At 41.1% G+C, this 15,833-nt stretch overlaps 1 protein-coding gene across 13 annotated transcripts in view; it reads right to left on the reverse strand.

Annotated features, from left to right (window-relative positions):
* LOC122065327 overlaps positions 1–15,833 on the reverse strand; it is a 41,397-nt gene that overhangs the window by 16,266 nt on the left and 9,298 nt on the right. For 10 of the 13 annotated variants that reach the window (XM_042629122.1, XM_042629114.1, XM_042629113.1 and 7 more), the window contains 2 exons: positions 14,411–14,524; positions 9,565–9,750 (listed from right to left, as the gene is read on the reverse strand). In XM_042629122.1, coding sequence (XP_042485056.1) covers positions 9,565–9,750; positions 14,411–14,524 — 300 coding nt within the window. The remainder of the gene's footprint in view (positions 1–9,564; positions 9,751–14,410; positions 14,525–15,833) is intronic. The other 3 variants (XM_042629126.1, XM_042629124.1, XM_042629123.1) reach the window with 2 other exon arrangements.

Consider the following 15,833-nt stretch of genomic DNA (forward strand, 5'->3'; position numbering starts at 1 on the left):
AATCAATTAAGTAATTATCTATGATGTCTTTAAATTTTTATGATTATGGTGTGTCATGTGTTGATTGTGGAATGTGGATTGTGGAATAGAGCATACTAGCATACAATCCAAAGAGTCAGAGACTACTTTTTTTGGGTGAATAAATAATTCATTACCAAAGGAGAAGAAAATATATACAGCCCCTAAGAAGGGGAGGGAGAGAAGGAGAAGGGGGAAGACTCAGTGAGAGACCGAGCTCCTGATCACAGATCTAGGAAGCTCCCAGGAATCCACAATGTGAGTTTCTAGGGGAATGGGGACAAGAGGATGAAACTTTTGAGATCTTAGCTTTGACATCAAAGAAGATGGAGTGCCAAATCTTTCTAATAGGCCAAGAGTTGGATGTCCATTTTCTAAGGTTCCTTTCCGTCCAAATTTGGTTAATGGCTGCGCAAAATGCAAGCTTGCCCACAGTATCACAGATAGTCTTCCCATGGAAAGTCATATCCATCCAGATCCACTCCCGATGAAAAGGGAGGATTCTTCTATTGGCCGGCCAACACTTGGATAGGACTAAAGCCCAAATAGAGGAGGAGACAGGGCAAGCAAAGAAAAGATGCTCAATGTCTTCAAGATCAGAGCCACAGAGGTAGCAAGCTGGGGGAGCAAGGGTCCTTCTCTGAGATAGGAAAGCTTGCATGGGTAGGCAATTCGTGAAGGCTCTCCAAGCCGTGAAACTTTGTCTAGGGATATGGTGCCTGAATCAGATGAGCATGTGCTAAGGGGTTGGGGAGCCTTGAACACGGACAAATTCCCAAGCTGCTTTGGCTGAAAAGGATCCGTTTAGTGAAGGAGTCCAAAGAAGGGAGTCTCTTCTCGGAATGCCATTTGGAAGGATGGAAGGCAGGGAATTCCAAATATCAGTGAACAATGGAGAGGAAGGAGCCGAAGGGGACCATGTTCCTGAGTAAATGATATCAGCTACCTTGGCGAGCCTAGGCAGACCCGAGTTACAAATACATCTAACACTGAGAATACTAGAGAGGAGACCCATTGGGTGCCAGGGGTCGAGCTAGAGGAAGGCGGAAGAGCCATCACCAATCCGGGCTGAGATAGCTCTAGAGGCAATAGTTCTGAGGGAGAGCATCTTGCGCCACACCCAGGAGGCATCCGAGGGAATGTGCACAGACTAGAAGGAGTCTTGCTTGAGAATGTTGGAGTAGACCCAATTCACCCAAATGCTTTTCCTTTTGGAGACCACTTTCCAGATCAATTTGAGGGTTCCTGCATTGTTCATATCCTTGATCCTTCTCAACCCCAACCCTCCTTCCTTCTTTGGGAGACAGACCGCTGCCCAACTAATAAGCCGAAGAAATCTGGAGGATTCACACCCTTTCCAAAGGAAGGCAGCAAAGATAGATTCCAACTTTGAAGAAATGGACTTTGGCAATCTATAGATCCCCAATCAGTAAATATAAGAAGCTTGAAGGACAGATCTTATAAGCTCAAGGCACCCAACAAAAGATAGAAGCTTTCCTTTCCAAAGCTGCAACCACTTACGGATGAGATCCAACATGGGAGAGCAATGATGAGCAGTGAGCCTCTTAGGAATTAGAGGAAGCCCAAAATACTTGATTGGGAGGGATCTAAGATCGAATAGGGTACAAAGTCAAAGTACCATTTTAAGTTTGATATTTAAAAAACTGATGTTTCCATTGTATTTAGAAATCCTAAAATAGGGTAAAAACCTAGTTTCAGGGACTACAAAGACCATATGGCCACAAGACCAACCACCAAGTCAACCACAAAAAAATACATGATCTCTGCGAGATCTCGCCAGATCTCTCTTTTTTGGATTAACGAGATGGGGGGTGAGAGCGAGGTCTTAAATCTTAAGACCATCTCATGGGATGGAGGAATCTAGAGGAATCAGTGCCTTTCCAGAGGAAAAAACAGAGGAGGGAGTCATGGCTTTGGAGGTGGATGTAGGGAGCATGAAAATGCCAGACCAGTAGAGATAGAGGGATTGGAAGATCGATTGAATGACGACAGGCGGTCGGCATAAGAGAGGAGCTTGCCTTTCCAAAGCTAGAGGCTTTTCCAAATGGAATCAATGATGGGGGAACAATGGCGAGAGGAGAGCCTAGAGGAGATAAGGGGGAGAGATATGAGGGTGAGACCCAGATATCAGACAGGGAGGGTTCCAAGAGAGACTCAGAAATGGCAAGGAGCTGGGCTTGGCGGGCATCAAAGACACCAGGGAGGAAGAGGTTAGATTTCAAGAGATTAATTTGCAGGCCAGAGAGAGACTCAAAGAGATGGAGGGAGGCCATGATATTAGTGATGGAAGCAAGATCAGCTTTGGAGAAGATCATGACATCGTCAGCAAAAGCAAGATGGGTTAACATAAGATATTTGCATTTGGGGATGGGAGAGATGAGGTGTTGGTCAGTGGAGGATTGAATGGAGCGAGAGAGAACCTCAAGGGCCAGACAGAAGAGAAAAGGGGAGAGGGGGCAGCCCTGCCTGATACCCACAGAGGAAGAGAAGTAGCCCGCAAGGCTGCCATTGATGAGGATAAAGAAGTGGGGGGAGGAAATGCAAGAGAGAATCCAGTGGACAAAGGAGGGGGAAGACATCTAATGCAAGACTTTGGAGATGAAATCCCAACGAATGGAATCAAAAGCCTCATGGATATCGATTTTAAGAATGGTAGCAAAGGAATGCAATTTAGGTTAAACCCTCTAACGGTCTCGTGGCAAATAATGATGTTGTCAGAGATGCTTCTTCCAACAATGAAGGCAGATTGGTTGGGGCTGACAAGGGAGGTAATGACCTTCTAGATCCTATTAGCAAAGATTTAAACAAAGAACTTGTAAAGGAGGTTGCAATGGGAGATAAGCCCGAAGTCCGTCATGGTCTGTGCTCCATCTTTCTTAAGGATGAGGCAGAGGAAGGTACGGTTGATACCATTGATCTGAGAAAGGTTAAGGAAGAAGCTACAGATGGCATAGATGAGGTCGTCACAGATGATGTGCCAACAAGAAGAGAAGAAACTCATGCTAAATCCATCAAGATCAAGGGCTTTATTGAATTTATGAGATGTAGGACAACAGCCAGGATCTCTTCATCAAAGGGGATGACTTGGAGAGAAGGCAGGAGGTGGTCAGGAATGAATTTGAGAAGGTTAGGGGGCGGGGAGGGGAGGGTGGAAGAGACAGTCGAAGTAAGAGATGACCTCAGCTTTAATATATGGAGGGGTGAGGAGCTCAAATCCAGTGCTAGAAAGAAGCATAAGAATGGAGTTAGCATTGGTCTGTGCCTTGAGAGAACGGTGGAAATAGGCTGAGTTGAAGTCACTGAGCTCAAGCCACTTAATTTTGGATTTTGATGGAGAAAAGATTCTTCCTAGGCAAGACAAGAAGAAGCTCCAAAGCGGCAAGCTTTTCATCCTCAGCAAGGGAAGGAGAGGATTTGGTTATAGGGATGGCCCAAGTGCCCCTCACCAGAGGGAGAAAATCCTGGTGGAGGGCTACATATTGAAGAATTTGAAGGGCTTGGGGCCAAAAGAGATGTGGTGCTGGACAAAAAGGGAGATGGGTGAGTGATCTAAAATACCAGGGCGGTCAAAGCAAGCATGGGAGGAGGGAAAAGAAGTGAGCCAAGCTTTGTTGACAAGGAGCCAGTCAAGCTAGCAGGTCACACGATCGGATCCAATTCTACAGTTATGCCAAGTGAATTTGGAACTAGACCATCTGAGATCGCTCATCCCAATATCTTCAATGCATTCATTGAAAGAGTCAAAGGAGGAGGTGCCAATTGGGACACCTCTAAGCTTCTCATGGGAGGCCCTAACCACATTGAAATCTCCTCCGATGCCCCAAGGGAGGGAAGAGAGGGAGACGGAGAAGGAACGAAGGTCAGACCAGACGGAAAGCCTATCAGGAGCTCGATTATGAGCATAGACAACAAAGAAGGAGAGGAGGAAGCCAGAGGGAGGGAGAAGGAGAAGTGAATGGTCTGGAAGGATGAAGCAATGGGAGAGAAGTGGAGGAAAAGAGGGTTCCAAAGAATCCAAACGTGGCCATTGGGGGAATGGGCAAAGTTCGAGATAAAGGACCAAGAGGGGGCAATAGAAGCAATGATGCGGGGGGACAAAATTTTATGGCTGACCAAATATTGAATTAATCCCTCGGCATTTTCAGCCATTAAACCAAACCAAAATATTCAAATCAAATTTTAAAACTATTTTCAAATCTTTATAACTCATGTGGCAAAATCTAGGCTGAAACTAAACAGTGGGTAGACATGGATGTAGAGATGTCCACAAATTCTGGGCAGCAACGAAGCTGCTATGTAACAAATTGTGAAGGAAATATGTGCCTACAAAAGGAGAACAAAATGCTCCACTCAACTCATAAGGCCTTCTACAAAGAACTAGTTCCTTCATCAAAGGTCTGAAGATTGATCATGATGCTCTTCCAAAAGCTTACCCTTAGCTTTGGCAGAATTTTATACATGGAACACGCCAAAGGAATAGAATATCTTAACCCTGAAAAAGCATTCGCCAACAACTTTTGGTCAGGTTGGCCGGGTGACCATCAGTCTTCCACTATGCACTAGGAATGAATGATTAATAACCGGTCAGTCCTTAAGCCCAGCATGTTTGCAATTTGGTCAAGTGGGTCTTGGTTTTTGGTCGATCAGTACGAGTCGGCCCAGCCAGTGTGTGCCTGCAATTGACACCCTAGCTGCAGTAAAGGACTGTTACTCTTTGATGGAGAACCTTGGGGAAGAAAGGGGAAATCAGTGTACAGAGGGGGAAAAGAGGGGGATCACACTTGCACAAACTCAACACCTTCATTCAATAATCAAAATCACTCCTGTTTGTCCATCGGTTACACTCAATATGGAGGAAAGTAAAGACATAGAATTAGAAGCTTAACTGAAATGGAAACTAGCCTAAACTAGGAAACAACCAAAAAAAGGAAACTAATGCGAGGAAATAAATCCTAACTCCTACATTCAAATCTGGAAAATAAAAGGCATGAAATAAAATACTAAAGAACTACTAATTTTATTTCCAACCCTTGTTGGACCAAAACCCTGGGCTGGACCGGTTCTTCTTGGCTCTTGACTTCCAAAGCCAGTTATGATGGTCCAACCAGGTAAGGGCAGCCGTATCTGCATCAACTCTCCTCTAAAAATAACTCGACTCTGTCGAGTTAGGGAAAGGACCGAGGAGACCGTCTGAAGGAATACGCTGAATGAAGAACGATCCCACCATCTTCTTAAGCTTAATTTCAGGGAGATCTTTGGCAGGATGAAACTTCATAGTCTTGTTGGCATGCTTGAAAGCATAGGTATTAGCATAGCCACAATGCTATACTTTCTTGTCAAACAACCAAGGTCGACCACGAAGGATATGACACACCTTCAAAGGGAGGACGTCACATTGGACTGTATCCTTGAATCCACTAATAGAATATGTGACCAAACATTTATCTATGATTTTGAGATTAGTGTTGTTCACCAAGCAACCTTGTAGGGACTTGGATGTGGCTCTGTCTTAAATCCCAGCTTACGAACAGCGTCTTCAGAGACAACATTAGTGCAACTACCTCCATCAATGACCAAGGTCAACAACTGGTCATTGCACTTCACACAAGTCTGGAAAATACTACTGCGGCGCCAATCTTTATTATCAATGGCCTTCTGAGTTGTCAACACATGACGAATGACATAAAAATGATGTTGGTCTTCATCACTGAGAGTTTCATTGACTTCACCTGGCGCACGCTCTTTTCTTAAATCAATTGTGTCAGAACCAAGTTGCTCTGCAGGAATATATGGTATAAGAGACACTTTATCAATAAAAGCAATCAAACGGCTGGGACATTGAACACTGATATGTCCAAATCCATGGCATGAGTACCATCGAACTGTAAATTTTGAAGAATTAGAAGGTTTATCTGAACCAAGCCGAAGGGGTGAGTATGGATGAGTGGGCCGTGAAGATGACATTTCAGAAACATGTTGAGGTGGAGAATACGGCCGACTAGGTCGTGAAGAGGCCATAGACGTAGCACTAGCCTGTGGTTTGCTACATAACCTTTCTTGGGTAGGAGGCTATTGCAGAATGGAACCAGTACCTCGAGGAAAAGTATTTGCAAAATTTCTCCAATTGTATGGGCGTTTCAGACTTTCCTCAACCTGATACGCTACTTGCATGGCGTCTTCCATGGTAGGCAGTCGACTAAATGCAAGGGCAGCACTAAGCTAAGGGTGCAAACCATTGCGAAATTGTGCCACCAATACTTCTTTATCCCACTCAAAATCAGAACGAGTGGCCAAATAATAAAATCTTGCAACATATTCTTCAACAGTTAAATTCTCCTGTTTCAACTGTGCAAACCTGAGGTGCATGCATTGCTTATAATCAGAAGGCAAGAATCTCCGGTTCATGACTTCATGCATTTCAGCCCAAGTAGTGACTAAACCAATTCCTCGGATTCGGTTATGTTGTTGCTTGATCCACCAGACTCGGGCCGTGCCTTTCAGTTTAGCCTTTGCAAATAGGATCTTTCGAGCGTCAGTCAACCCATACCATCTGAAGAATGTATCTAAGTTGTGAATCCAGTCATTGTACAATTCTGGATTGTTGTCTCCATAAAAATCAAGGACATCCAATTTTGTTGCTCTTTCTGCTCCATCATGTCTACCAGTTCCATATGGTGGTGGAGGTGGAGGTAGTGGTGTATAATGTGGTGGCAGTGGTGGTAGTGATACTGACGGATCTTGTGGAGTGGTGTTGGAAGAATTCCCAAATTGAATGGGACTCTTTCCTTTATCTGCTGCCACCAAACGATCAATAGAAACTTGCATGGATCCCATAAAAACTTGCATAGATTCCACCATTGTCTTAAGGGACGTGACCATGGTAGTGAGAGCATCAATTTTTGTATTAGTTTCTCCTTTATTAGAGTTCAGCTGTTGAACAACTTCACTATTGGCTACCATGGTGATGATTAACAAATAGCACTCAAAGAATTATAGAAGAATAGCAAATAACTCTTTTTTTTTTTTTTTTTCTTTTTTTTTTTAGGAAGGGCAGAATTGTAATTACTTGAAATTCAATTTAAACCACAAAGGGGTGTATCACATATGGGCAGGGGTCTAATTGTAAATAAGGAAAAATATGGGATTAAAGGAATTAAGAGATAATAAGAGGGGTAATATGAGAAATAAGTAGATCAAAGTGGGGTAATTCTGAAAAAGAGGAATTAGAAACAAGAAATAAGAATCGGTGGGCTTACATTACCAACTAGAGGATTCTTCTCCTCCTCCTTGAAGACGGAACCAGCAGGGGGAGTCGGCGTCGACCAAGAGAGAGGCTCGCGATGGGGTTCGCAAGTATGTGCTCTGTCTTTTCTCTCTCTTCTCGTCTTCTTGCTTCTCCTTCTTTCTTCTCTTCTTCTTCTTCTGTTCTTCCTTCTGCTCTTCTTCTTCTGATTTCTGCTTCTCTTCTTTCTTCTTCTTCCTCTTCTAATTTCTGCTTCTCTTCTCTAAATCTTCTTCCTATCTTCTTTTCTTCTGTCTTCTATCTCTCTCTCTTCCTTACTTTCCTTCTTCTTCTTCGTCCACTTCTTTTCTTTTTCTTTTTTTCTTTCTTTTCTACTTCTGCTTCTTCTTTTCTTCTGTTGTTGCTTCTCTTCGACTTCAACTTCTCCCTTCTTTTTTTTTTTTTTTGGCTGTCAGAACTCTGGAAAGGCTCGATCACAGGAAGTTGGGAGAAAGATGGTCGATTTTGTTTTCTCTGGACAAAATCAATTATAGACTGTCCTCAGTCCCTGTAGGAACCAGAATAGAGGAAGGACAGGGAAAAGAGAGAATAAGGGATGGCATCCTCCGGCTCTGATACCAAGTTGATGGAGAACCTAGGGGAAGAAAGGGGAAACCAAAGTACAGAGGGGGAAAAGAGGGGAATCACACTTGCACAAATTCAACACCTTCATTCAATAATCAAAATCACTCATGTTTGTCCATCGGTTACAATTAATATATAGGAAAGTAAAGACATAGAATTAGAAGCTTAACTGAAATGGAAACGAGCCTAAACTAGGAAACAACCAAAAAAAGGAAACTAATGCAAGGAAATAAATCCTAACTCCTACATTCAAATCTGAAAAATAAAAGACATAAAATAAAATACTAAATAACTACTAATTTTATTTCCAACCCTTCTTGGACCAAAACCCTGGGCTGGACCGATTCTTCTTGGCTCTTGGCTTCCAAAGACGGTCATGCTAGTCCAACCAGCTAAGGGCAGCCGTATCTGCATCACTCTTCCTCGTGGCAGTCTTTTCTCTCCTTTCTCCCTCATTTATTCTTCTTCTTTCTTCTCCTACATCATTAGTTCTGGTTTTCTGTTTCTGATATTGTTTCAACATTACCCAAGATCACGTATTTCTGAAATGCTTTGGGACAATAACTACCAAATCACTGGTAGCGTATTGGTCCGTAACAGGATTTAACTAATTTGGGTGCTCTAACTCAAAGTAGGAGTTTGAGTACTCTTGTTCAACAAATGTAGATTAAGTATTTCAATCCCTTTTTTTCTTTTCTTTTTTTTTTTTTTTTTCTTTTTTTTGGGTGGGGGGGGTTGTGTGGGGCCGGTACAAAAAAACCTCCATGCCTTAAACCCATCACAACCCAAACCTCCCCTATTGAAAGGCGGGATCCGGTGCCAGGTCACCGCAGCAACTAGAAAGTGAGCAGCTCAGCTATGGCACCTTCTAAATCCTGGTTGTTTTGCTTCACCTAATCATAATACTGATCATTTTGTCCATCATAAAATGATTTTTATGATTGTTTTCTCACTACTTTCTCTTATTACTTTGCCATTACCCTTGAATCCCATCATCATTTCAAAAATAATCTAGTAGATCTAAATCAAATTCCAACTAAGCAAGAAAAAACACACCACCCACATAGGACAACCCAGTATGTCCTACTGACCATTCTTTATATATCACAGGGACAACTTATATGTTTGGTTAACCAAAAATTTAGATTCTTCACCGACATTGGACCTTATCAAATAGAATCTGTTGGGTCCAAGGCCTCGACACTCATAAGTTTTTGACCAATTGATCGATCATTGTTTTTCTTTTTCTTTTTCTTTTTCAACCATTGGAAAACAATAAAAAATAAAAAATAAAAAATAAAAAATAAAATAAAAAAACACAGTGACCATGATCTGCATTATAGAAGTTTAAAAATGAAATTTTGAGCTGAACATTAATACAATTTCTCATGGTATAGAAAAAAAATTGATCAAAGTTTTGTTTACATTATATGCATAGAGAAAAATTATGTTCTGGGAGCAAAGGAAAAGAGTAGCCTGAAAAAATATGACAACTAATATAATGAGTGGTCATGAAAACTTGACACACAGAGAGACACACACAGAAGCACAAAAAGGAAAATAGAGAATTATTAAGGAGAAACTGCCATCAGACTTGTCTATAGGAGGAAATATGCATATCAATTATCACAGTCACGAACTATTGTGATGAAAGGTACCAGAGAAATACTACACACTGGTTCTCTCATATTTTGTGACTCAGAAGGGGAATGTTTCAAATAGTACTCTGCAAGTCTCCATTCATTTCTTTCTTGACTAAGTTGAAAATGCAATGAGACCATCTGTTGCTCTAGTTTTGGAACAGTAACCTCCAACATGGCAATGTCAGACAAGAGTTCTTGAGCCTGTGCAGTGTATGGAATAATCCGAGTTAGAGAGTCAAGTAACAAATAAATAAATAAATAACAGAAAGATAAACAAAATATTGATAAATATATTAGACAGAATGATAATCAAAATCACCAAAATCAACTGCAATTATAGCGGAGTATTAGATGAAAAAACCAGATGCAAAAGAAAATTATAAGAATCCAACAAAGAGAAGAAGATTCCTAACCGTCATGGTATCTACTTATCATTTTAACACCTTGCAAGAAAGTATCAACTCTGTGGGAAAAAAAGGAATTTTTCCACCCATCACAAAGTGTGGAGCATGCATAAAGCATACTAAATAACAGATATAACATTTCCAAGTTCAAGCTAGGATGCCACCAAGGTTAAACCAATCCAACACAGGATGCTTGTAACCATTAAAAAAAAAGGATGAATAAAATAACAATACAGAGAAAAAGGAGGAGAATTTACAAGGTCCCGACGAGGGGGAAATAAAAAAAATAAAATAAAAAACTAAACAAAGCAGCAAATCCCAATTACAAAAGGGGGGCAAGATGATGGTGGTGGGAAGGCCCCAAGAGATTACAGTGAGCCTATTCCTTATGAAATCCCTTACAGTCGTGGGGAGGAGGCTGAACTTAGAAATAACATCAAATTAGATGGCATTCCAAATCTTGTAAAAGAGCATGAGTTGGAGGTCAACATTTGAATGTTGTGTACCATCCAAATGTGGTTGATGGCAGCACAAAAAGCGAGCATAACCATTTGATATTAACGGGCTTAGACAAGCATCATTAAATTGAGACCCCATTCACAACACTCCTTGATACCCCATTGAAGCAAAAAGTTCAGGGAACTGGAAGTCTGGAAGTCTGGAAGTATAAGGAGGCATAAGAGGAGGGCAAGAGGGGAGCCAAGCTTCATTTACAAGCACTTTGTCAAGCTTACGGGCAGTACGGCGTCACCACTTCTTTTATTATGCCAAGTGAATTTAAGACTGGACTATATCAGATAGTTCACCCCAATATCCTCAATACAATCATTAAAGGCTTCCACCAATTGAGAATCCAACTGATCACCCCCATGCTTTTCATGACCATAGCGAACCACATTGATATCTCCTCCCAAACCCAAGGAAGGGAGCCCACTTGGCTAGCAATACAACAAAGGTCACTCGAAAGAGAAGCTCTCTCCAAGGGACAATTATTTTTTATTTTTCTTCACCAATGTTATATTGTAGAGTCAAATATCAACAATTTTTTAGTCCCCTATGGCCATCGTTGTTACAGCGTCCAAGCAACCAAGGCGTTGGAGGGGACCTGGACGTAAGGCAACACCAACAAGGTGACCAAAACGCCCGCCTAGGCACCAAGGCATCGTTCGTCAATGTTTCATGTAAAAGCTCGAACTATTAAGGAACGGCAGTTCAATGTATACATCAACAAGCTCCTGAATGCCTAGGCATTGTCGACACCTAAGCAACGCCATGACAACTATGCATGTGACCATTGATCCAGTTACAAGAAGGGAATTCAGTAATTGAGAAGAGTGATATAGTGATCTTGAACATAAAAGGTTTCCTATGGATATTCCATAAATCCATCCAACATAAAAGCAGACCACATTAATTCTTTAAGAAATCAGGAGCATGGAGATTTACCCCTCTCACAGCCTCAATCTCCTTATGGAAAGAAAGGATGAATACTTTGTAAGACGACCCCTCTCACAGCCATTTGGCAGACTTGGAGGGAAAGGAACAGAAAGATTTCTGACAGCAATGAAAGCAGCATGCAACAGATTTGCATCACAATTGGCTAATCTACGACGAACTGGGCTGCATCAAAAAAAGATTCCATTGATATTCTAATGTAAGGGAAGGCAAGACTATCCAACACAATAAAGGATCAACAAACAACCCCAAAGTGAGAGCATCCGCCTCTCTGGTTCCATGGAGAAGACTCATCTAGTTCAAAGGAAACATCCCCCGCCACAGCTTCACGGCTTGGCGGGCCCTTTCCAACTGCCTTCCCACCCAGTCCTTCCTTAACCATAGACACATCCATGCCCCAAACGCCTGTTGCCTTTGCTGGAATGGAAATGAAGATGTTGATCACTTGTTCTTTGACTGCCCATTCTCCGCAATCATTTGGAAAAAAGTCCTTCGTAGCTATTGGCCCTCTAGCAGGAGATCACTTCCCTTCAGTAGAGAGTGGATATGGGTGGCTATGACATACCGGGGGTCCTCTATTTGTGACATTGCTAAAAAGCTTGCATTCCGTGCTACCATCACCCACGTATGGATGGAAAGGAATCTTCGAAGATGGACCTCCAAATCCCGTTCTTATGATCAGATTTGGAATGCCATCTATTTTGATGTGTCTACAAAGCTAGCATACTTGCCCCACCGTCCAGTTAGAGACTCCCCAAGGAACAAGCTCATTGTTGTCTCCTGGGGACTCCCTCCATCTATCATCTCCTCCCCCCCCCATTGATGGATTGTATTATTGAGTAGTGTGGTCCCCCCCCCCTTTTTTTGCGGTTGGGCTTGCCCTTTCTTGTCTCTTTGTGAGGCCTTTATTGTATATTCTTTCTTTCCTTTAATATAGTTTAATTCATCCGAAAAAAATACAACCCCAAAGACTCTACTGATAATACTGATAAGAGTGTATAAACACTACCTAGAACAATAACAAATATTCAGAACAGAAGCCCATCGACTACTGTAGTATGAGACCAAAAATCCCACTCAAATCATCCACAAATAGGCAATGGACTTAAACAACTAATTAAGCCCTCACAACCTGAGGTAAATTCTCAATGATAGACTAAGAGCATGGAAAGAATATCAGTTACCTGAGATCTTGATAATCAGGTCAAATAAGAGAACTTGAATAACTCTCAAAAATAAAACTCAGATAGGCCTAGATTGCTGGTTGAGAGAGGCTTATAGAAGCCTAAGGAAAACCCCAAAATCTGAGCCTGAGTTGATGGCTAGATCAGAAGAAAACTCAAATTTTGATTAAATCAAGAAAAGAAAATTTCTGGTATCTCAGTAACCAAACCTAAGATGGCCCTGAAAAGCTGGTCGAGTGGCCTTCAGGAATGGTTTGTTATGCTCATGAGAAAGTCTCTTCAGAGAGATATTCCTTGTACAAGAAGAATGAACCCAAAAAGGAAACAAACCCACACAAACCATCTAGAAGCCTTCCCATAATCATCTTTGCTTGTGATATTTCTTTTCTGGGTCAGTAAATAAATCAATCACAGGGAAAGGGGGGGATATACGCCCTAAGGTCAAAAGTTGCAAGAAGCAACAAGGGAAACAATCCTAAGGGGCAAGGATGGGGAGACAAGGTAGAGCTAAGAAGACCCCAGGAGACAACAATATGTATGTTCCTTGTTGTGTCAGAAACAGAACCGAAGGTGGAACAACTGAGCTTGGAGGAGACATCGTAGTAGATGACTTTCCAAATATCAAAGGATTTGGATTTGGAAGTCCATCTACGGAGGTTATGCTCCATCCAAAGGTGGGAGATAGTAGCACAAAAAGCAAGTTTCCTAATGGAGTCACAAACAAATCTTCCGGTGAAAGTCATATAAATCCAAATCCATTCTCTATCCAGCGGAATGAGGTATCTTCTAGCTGGACAGCATTTGGAAATGACACATTTCCAAACTGAGGAGGATAATGGGCAGTCAAAGAAGAGATGGCTCGTCTTCCGTACCATTCCAACAAAGGCAGCAGGTAGGAAGAATAGGGATGTGATGGTAGATGAGGAAGGATTGAGTGGGGAGGCAGTTAGAGGCTCTCCAAACCGTGAAGCTATGACAGGGGATATGAGATAATTGGCAATATCTTTGCCTGTGATATTGTCTTGCAGTCAAGGCAGAATTAAAGACAAATAGAACTCCAATCAATCAGCTGTTCAAGGCTGTACAGCTGTCCCCATGACTTGGGTCTGAGGAACCCAAATCCCCAATCCAAGTGGGGCTCGTCCGTTTACAAAACTGGTTGGCCCTATGGCCCTGTGGGCTGGTCCACTTATCAGTGTGATGGACCACCCCTGGGATTATTTTGGCTGGTCTACTGCTTGCCAAAGAATCGATCGACATCACATTCAAGCTCCAGATTTTCAGATAATTGGCCAAATCTAATTAGGGAAACTTGACTACTTCACTTGTGACATCACAAAACTACTCTTCTCATTATTGTTTTCTAAAACGTGCATGCAATAAAGTCATGTTTTTGTATAACTGGAGCTGATCTACATTGTTCAACAATTTTTCTATATAGCTTTTCTTCATCATTATATTTAATGAAATTTTTGTTTGTTTCCTATCAAATTTATATTTTATGACCAAATAAGAATATAGAGCTGCATTGTCATAATCTCTGATCAAATGATATAAAGAATATTGAAGTTTGGAATACTCAATTGAAGTTGAAAATGAAGACTATCAAAGTTTGGAACACTTGGATGAATTTGAAATTCAGAAATAATTAAGATTTAGAAGACTTGTTTGACCGCCAAAATAAATTTCAACGAGAATTTCTTAAGAATAGGCCTTCCCATTTTTCACAGCAATAGCATGCTACAATTTAACACTGCTCAAAACAAAAGGGACAGTCACAAAAACATAATAATAATAAAATAAGGAACAGTTACATACATCAGGTGGGAGGCAAGAAAGATTAGATGACGTCACAGAAGCATGCTCCACGGCATTTTGTAGGACAGCATGCAGTTCCTTCTCTTCTCGTAGACGTTCTTGCAACATCTGAACCTAAAATAGAATGGATTTCATTAAGGGATAACAAGACATTGACTAACAGAGCCACCTTTTTGTAGTCCTAATTAGTTATTTGAAGCATTTCCAAGCACTTGTAATGAACCAAAATAACAAGAATTTCGAACTAAACACATCCTTTTTAATACAATAAATAATATTCATATGAGTTGCAGTCTCTTCCACAACTTCTATATGGAACACGCTTTTGTTTCCTGTAATCCCTTCTTTCCCTTCTCAAAAAAAATTAAAAATAAATAAATAAAGAAATAAAAATAAAAGAGAACTGTGGACCCCATATATCTACTAATATCAGAGCAACCATTCTCATTTCTTCTTTGTTTGAACTATAAGCTACAAAAGCAACATGGAATAAATTAACTCCTCATAAAAATCTAAAAAGTTAATCTTACCAAAGAACGTCTGGATCCAAAATTTTAACAAACTAATGAGATTCTAAACCACCAAAGGCTAGGGTTTAAAACCAAGAGAGGTTTCCAAGAATCACAGGAATAGAGCAACTGGTTTTCAGGAGAAATTTCATAAAACAACTTTAGAACAGTTCTGATTGGTCTAGAAGTCTGGTCGAAGGTCAGTAATGGACTGGAGAACCATTCTGCAAAACTAGATCAGATTATGATGGCTAGATTCTGAACTAAGTAAAAATCCTACTTGAATAAGGAAACTGAAAATCCAGGAAGAGCAGAATTTGATATCATAAAATTAACAACCTACAATTAGAAATCAGAGGATAATATTTTATCCTCAAGAATCAAATAATTAAGCAATATGATGCAGATACAGCTGCACCCGCATGGTTGGACCAGCATGACCGGCTTTAGAAGCCAAGGGCCAAGAAGAACCGGTCCAGCCCAAGGTTTTGGTCCAACAAGGGTTGGAAATAAAATTAGCAGTTACTTGTCTCTTATTTCATGCCTTTTATTTTCCAGATTTGAATGTAGGAGTTGGGATTTCTTTCCTTGCATTGGTTTCCTTTTATGGTTGCTTCCTAATTGAGGCTAGATACTATGTTAGTAGAGTTTCTAATTTCATGTCTTTACTTTTCTATATATTGGTTGTACTCGATGGGCATGTTAGAATGATTTGATCATTGAATGAGAATTAGTTGGGTTTGTGCATTGTGTGAATATGTGATTCTCTTCCTTTCCCCCTTCTATCCTGATTTTCCCTTTCTTCCCTAAGGCCCCCTATCAACTTGGTATCAAAGCCGAAGGATCCCCATTCCTTCCCCTCCATCTCTCTTCTTCCATTCCCATTCTCTGTTCTGGCTTCTACCAAGACTAAG

The sequence above is a fragment of the Macadamia integrifolia genome, unplaced genomic scaffold (assembly GCF_013358625.1).
Source record: "Macadamia integrifolia cultivar HAES 741 unplaced genomic scaffold, SCU_Mint_v3 scaffold1974, whole genome shotgun sequence".
Classification (NCBI taxonomy): domain Eukaryota; kingdom Viridiplantae; phylum Streptophyta; class Magnoliopsida; order Proteales; family Proteaceae; genus Macadamia; species Macadamia integrifolia.